The 6,467-nt window shown below is 36.0% G+C and overlaps 1 protein-coding gene across 1 annotated transcript; it reads right to left on the reverse strand.

The window, feature by feature from the left end:
* Window positions 1-2,503: 2,503 nt before the first annotated feature.
* On the reverse strand, window positions 2,504-6,074 carry LOC133913132 (phytanoyl-CoA dioxygenase 1-like). Its single transcript, XM_062356192.1, has 9 exons — window positions 5,916-6,074; window positions 5,682-5,803; window positions 5,335-5,395; window positions 4,937-5,005; window positions 4,157-4,275; window positions 3,928-4,075; window positions 3,691-3,835; window positions 3,515-3,601; window positions 2,504-2,777 (listed from the first exon to the last, which is right to left on the reverse strand). The coding sequence occupies exons 1-9, from the start codon at window positions 5,968-5,970 to the stop codon at window positions 2,735-2,737; spliced, it is 849 nt and encodes a 282-aa protein (XP_062212176.1). The 5' UTR covers window positions 5,971-6,074; the 3' UTR covers window positions 2,504-2,734.
* Between the last annotated feature and the right edge of the window lie 393 nt (window positions 6,075-6,467).

Consider the following 6,467-nt stretch of genomic DNA (forward strand, 5'->3'; position numbering starts at 1 on the left):
GATGCTATATACCCCATGGTATATATGAAAATTATGTTCTCATATTCAATATCATTAGCAGATCAAATGAATTGGATAGATTCGGACATATAAGTCCCTAATAGACTTCGTATTCTCAATCTAAATACAAATCGTAATATATATTATGTACAACTTAAGTCACTTCATAACTTCAAACAGTGAAGTTGATTGTGGTATAACTGATTAAATGAGTTCCTTCTACAGAAAGGTTACTCTAACTACAATTATTGCATATGTGTGTTCATAATGAAATCTCAATTGAATTTTGTACCATCTTCAAACCACATATGACAGAGTATGTAATCATCTTATGACGGAATTTGAAATGAATGATTTGGTTAAAACCAAATTTCACTTAAGTCTGCAATTTGAGCATATTCCTTCAGGAATATTTATCCATCAGTCTACCAATATCTTGATGATATTGAACAATCATATCCATTAAAATACTTATGATCATTTAATCTCTAAATATGAATTAAGATTAATTCTTACATGGGGTTGATGATGAAAAGATATTGAACTTAAAGTTCTATATCTTAGTGCCATCAAAATACTCATATATCTTGCAAACCGTAACATGCCTGATATTGTATTTACAGATAACTTGCTAGCTTAAATAGCACATATCTAACAACGCCATTAGACGAGAGTCGAAGATAATATCCACATATATCTTTATAGCACCAAAGATCTAGATTTTTCTATCAGAAAGATAAAGACATGATCATAGCGTGATATCCAGATTCTAACTATATAAATGATTGTCATAATGTCATATCACAGACTGATTTTACGTTGATATACCCTTCTCATAGAAGTCATCAAAACATATTCTAATGGCTACTCTCATCTATCATTTTGAAACATCACATACATATGTATGACTTCGCAGAATGATTAACCACATATAACAATCGTGTGGTATTGATTCTATTGAATCACTAACTTTTATCTATGAAGATAATTCTATTTGCATTGCTCAAACACAAACATGTTACATAAAGAGCAATATAACCAAATATATTGCCCCTAAATTATTCTATCATCATGAATTGCAAAATAATACAGAGATAGAAATCTTGCAAACTAAATATTACGATAACCTTGCAGATTTATTCTCAAAGTCTTTACCAACTTTGACATTCTAATATGTCTATGGTATTGGTATGCGATAACTTTAAGATCTGCAAGGATCAGGGAAGTCTACTCATAAATTTTAACCTACTCATACATCATATTGTACTCTTTTTTATATGAGTTTTACTTACAAGGTTTTCTTATAAAAGATTTTAATAAGGTAATATCTATACAAGAATATATGTCAAATCTCATATTTTTTCCTGTTGGTTTTTTTAAGAGATATCAAAGACATATTTGATTCACAAATCATACATATGGTTCTCCAAACTCGCTTATAGGTTTTCGCTCTCATATGAGTTTTTAATGAAGCAATATTTAATTTATTCCTCCTATTTTTTCAGGAAATTTTTGGAGGTTTTAATATGATCCATAGATCATAATTTTTATTCTCTAAGCCCATCAATGAGTTTTTTCTATTTAGGTTTCTCATATAAGCTTCAATGAAGCAATAACCAATATATATCATATCAATTTTTTCTTATATTTTCTCATTAAATTTTAAAGGAGTTTTAATGGCATATTAACCTATTATTTTCTCCTCAATTTTTCTATAAGGTTTTGAAGGAGTTTTAACTAAAAATTTACACTATAAATAGTTGATAAGTGTTACAAATAGACACTCTTTATGTGTTAGACATGTAATCAATTAGATAAACTTATTAGCAATTACTAATCTCAAGGGTCGCAAACATTACTGTTCATATACTATAAATATATAAACTCTATTCATCAATAAATAGAGAATTATTCTCCCTACTTTCTGTCTCTCCTATCAATATCTACTTGCAATAAAAACGTTACCCCTGACTACTCCAATATTTATTCCAAAATCCGACACGGAACGGACAGACGTCCATTCTACTCTATGGTCCATGTACTACTGTGAACGATACTTTCCTTCTGAACAAGATTGTGTAGATTCTAAATCGGATAGGAGGTTTTTCGGTAAGCCCGCAAATCATAGAATCATAACTATAAGAATAGTAAAAAAAGTAGATTTAGATTTTACTGACAAGAATCGTAGAATCAGTCCAGCCAATCTAGATCGTAATGTCGTAAAATCGTATGAAAAAATGGAGATTTTGACGACCAGAGACATCTGAAGCCTACACAACATCAGACTAAAGAGCAGTTCCAGCAATTGCCGCCAGAAACAACAAGCAGAAATAAAGCGCAGGGCAACAGGGCTGCCACAACAATTTCTGAAGTAGAATGGCTTCGCTTCCACGCTTCACCGAATAGCTAAACTGCTAAAGCTGAATAATGAGGTAATGATCTATTGAGAAGTGAGATACTAGTCCATTAATTCAATGGGTGCGCAGCGAATTCAGAACACATGTTAACAACTGGAGATTTATTGCATGCGTAAATATGAAATATCCAATGACAACACAGTAGCAACGAGAAGTATTTACAAAGTTTGCAGGTGAAAGGAAAACAACATTGCTCGGCAGCATTCCCCAATTTTATTTCATCGACGATAAGCAATCAACACTAAAACCATAACTAGGACCCGCTTGCTGGAATCACTGTTTTTTGCTCCTGTACTGGCGAGTAGTGACTGGTTTAGCTAAGGCACATAAAGCGGTTCAGCGGCAGTTTTCCTCTGTAACCTGATAAAAAAAACATGAAGAAAGCTAGTTAGGAAAATTAGGAAAATCAAAAGGTTATGTTAACAACGGCACCGTGCATCATTCTTGCATGTTTAGGTACTCTTGAATTCTACATGTTCAGCACCGTGAATAAACTGCTTGTCTCCTATTCTAAGACGAGAGTACCTATTTTGTTGAAACACCAACCAAATTACCGCCAGTGTTACACTCTTACCACTATTAGTGACAAACCAAGAGCAACATTTTTGTTGACTGAAACAACATACTGTGTGCCTTTCAGTGATTGGCAGCTTAATGAAACGTGCAACATCCATTAGAAACAAACAATTATATTCAGATGATACTTTGTTTTGTTTTTGTGAGTAACCAAATTGTTAAAGCACTCTTTTTTTACTGCAAAGTGCAAACTACCGAATGTACCAACTACAGACAACTGTGATTTCAGGATGAAACTAGTATTGGACATGTCCGATACAAACATGAAAACAGAATATGACCTGTTTACAAGCATTTCTAATGCGGATAGACAATTATGCCGATACCTTTTAGAAGCAAATGAAAAATCAAAACAGAACTATAAACAGCGCTAGGCAGGTGGTGGGTGGTGCCTAGGGCCTAGGTGATACAGGCGACTATTAGGCACTAGGCAGGAGGGTGCCACCTAGCACCTAGGCACCTGATTTTTTAGATAGTAAATATAAGTGAAACACTCCCCAAAAGTGTCGTCATGAACTAACCAGTTTTCCTTGGACCATTCACATCCTTCAGTATCAACTACATGTAAGCTGAGTGCATGTCTTGACACCTGAGAAAGATTCTCAAAGCTGTACAAGAAAAGCTAAAGTGCATTATTAAAAAATTGAAACAGTACATCACAACTAGGAAACAAACATAATATGAAGGAGAACTCCACCTCTGGTGTATAAGATCTCCATGTATAACCACCAAAGCCCCGGATTTTACTTCCAGTGGCACAAATTCTTTGAGGTCGTAGGATGGAGAAGGGTGATCAAAATGAGTGCCATTTTCATCTCTGATCATTCGCCTTTTCAGACCCTCTGATGCAAAACATTGAAGATAACAGAAATGTTAGATGGTCCCACTTTCCAAATGAATAATTTTTACATCAAGTGTTGGGTGAAAGAAATACTTTTATGTGATCCGGGAATTGCCCATAGACAGCCATTATTGACTGTTGCATCTTCAAGTGCAAGCCACAACCCTGTGCATGTTCGAGGTTCCGTGTAAAGGAATGTACTATCCTGGTGCGGCACAACCTCACCACCAATACCTGGTTGCTACAAAGAAGAAAATAACCCATTAAGGAATCAAGAAATTGCATGACATATCAACAAGAAAGTAGGGTCTGCAAAATCTACCTTAAAGATGTACATAGATTGAATAATTGAAGGCCTCTTGTAGCCTAAAGAAGAGAACAGGCTAGCAATGCTCTTTGAGAAAGAAAACCTTTTGAACACCGGGTCAAGTTCATGTAATGCTGCATGTCATAGAAACTGATGAAGGTTATATATCTCACACATATTATATAGGTCATGCTGCATGGTATTCTTTGTGCGAATGGCTTAAACAAAACATTTACAGAATGAACAATAGTAACTACTGTAAAGCATAATGTAATAACAGAGGAGGTTATATTAGCATCACATTACAAAGCAAACTGAACCACATAAACATTTAAGTTAACCCTCCTCTAGATTACAGGAACTGCAAACAACAGGAACGAAGGACAGTTTAAAGTGGTAAATTAGAATAATAAAAATATAATGGAATGCGATGCAGCACAAATTCTCATTTTAAGAATTGTGTTTAGAAGGTATAGTTTGTCATCTTATGGGTAGATGTGTAATGACATCTGGTTAGTAAAATCACAGATGGTGGATAAATTTCTTGTTTTTTAGTGAAACAGGACGTCTCCTTGCTGTTTCCTATATTGGTGTTTCTTACTGGTCAAATTAGAATATGTATAGCAAGGGAGCAATGGAAGTAGCGAGAAAAAGAGGTAGGCACACTAGTGATGTGGCGATTTCTGAAACCTTAATATATAAAATAATATTGCTCGAACCAACAAAGCATCAGATGAAGGCAAAGCAGCTATATATCTTTCTAGCTGAATGTGATTGCACCATTTACAGACTTACCGTGCCCAACTTTATTAATTGAAAGTTCGTTTGGCTGCTTCAAGCATCCATCATCTCCAAACGCCTTTTCTGTGAGTGAAATAGTGTAGAGAAAATATAAAGGCTTGAAGCTATCAAAATATATTAAATTATATGAACAACAAAAGACATAAAAGTACACATCTCACTGTCCAAGGTAAACTTCCAAAAGTTAGGAAGATGTACAGCAATAACAGAACTCATAATACAGTTACAGTATTACTAAAACTATAGTAATCGAAGAATTTTCACCTTTTTTCTCAAACTATCTACGGATTACTAATACATAGTCAAATAATATAACCTGTACACAGTACCATTCCTAGTTCACAAAACAGAACTGTTACTCATTCCTACAAGAACGGAAATAAAGAACATACCCTCGAAGAAGAATGAGATATTCTCTGCACTCTTAAAGAAGTAGTCATCCTTTAACTGCCGCTGCAACGGAAAACAACATGGCAAATTATTATCAAACTGAGCAAAGATAAATTCCATAGGCCACTTATAAACTGCGACATCCAAACAAACATAATCGATTGACCTTGCGATTCCACATAGATTGTAAACCAAACATGTGTCGCACCTAATGCTTGACTCAAGTCTAGCGAGGCAGTTCTGAAAGAGATCGATAGCTGTACATGCTACGCACCTATACAGTTTACTACACGGAGAAGGAAATAGCGCAAGTAAGGAGGGGTTCAAGATGGTCCCCATCGCGGCGTACGTGATCCTTGGTGGAGAAGATGGTGGAGCTGGCGCCGTCAAACCCGGCGACGAGCTCGGCCATGCGGTCCCGCATCGCCGCCACCTCCTCCGCGCTCGAGAACGACTCCATCACGAGATACCCTGGAACCAACCAAATACGATTAGGACGTAGGGTTTCCGCTTCGGTATGGGCTGCCCAGTTCGCCTCCGGTTCGAGGACCGAGGCCTGAATGTAAAGGAGAGGTGCGCTCACCGTTGGTGTCGAAGAAGCTGAGCTGGTCGGCGGTGAGGCTACCGGCCGGCGGCATAGCGGCGGGCCGAGGCGGAGTGGAGGTTAGAATGGGGTTGACCGGAACAGGTTTGGATGGGACTGTTTGACGTACGCCGATTACGTTTTATTTGCGGGCAAGCGACTCCTATGAAGCCACGGTCCGGTGAGGACGTCGGACGCAGCGATTATAATTTAGTTTTATAAAAAAAATTCGTTCAGCTGCGAAAAACTGAAATTCGTAAAATTTTGATATTTTTTCCACTGCTATGTGAGTCTTTAATAAAAGAAAATTCTGATATTAAATATTTTATTCTCTTTTAAAATTCACAAAATTTTATCAAAATTTTGACAAAATTTTAATCCATAGTTAGACAACGAAAGGAATCTTACGAAACCATCGGAACAACGAACATGTGCATGCGCATGAGGGTGCTAAAGGATGTCATGTTTGGAAAATGTTTTGCAAGAAACTTAATATAATATCCTTAGTTTCTTTCAATTAAGAAGAATAAAGAGTTTATATAAAATTAATAA

The sequence above is a fragment of the Phragmites australis genome, chromosome 3 (genome assembly GCF_958298935.1).
Source record: "Phragmites australis chromosome 3, lpPhrAust1.1, whole genome shotgun sequence".
Classification (NCBI taxonomy): Eukaryota; Viridiplantae; Streptophyta; class Magnoliopsida; order Poales; family Poaceae; genus Phragmites; species Phragmites australis.

Excerpts from the sequence above, each read along its gene's own strand:
- LOC133913132 (XM_062356192.1), bottom strand. The coding sequence starts at position 5,970 with ATGCCGCCGGCCGGTAGCCTCACCGCCGACCAGCTCAGCTTCTTCGAC. Across the intron at positions 5,396-5,681 it reads TCTTCTCCACCAAGGATCAC|CGGCAGTTAAAGGATGACTA; the intron begins GTACGCCGCGAT and ends TTTCCGTTGCAG. Across the intron at positions 5,006-5,334 it reads TATCTCATTCTTCTTCGAGG|AAAAGGCGTTTGGAGATGAT; the intron begins GTATGTTCTTTA and ends TTTCACTCACAG.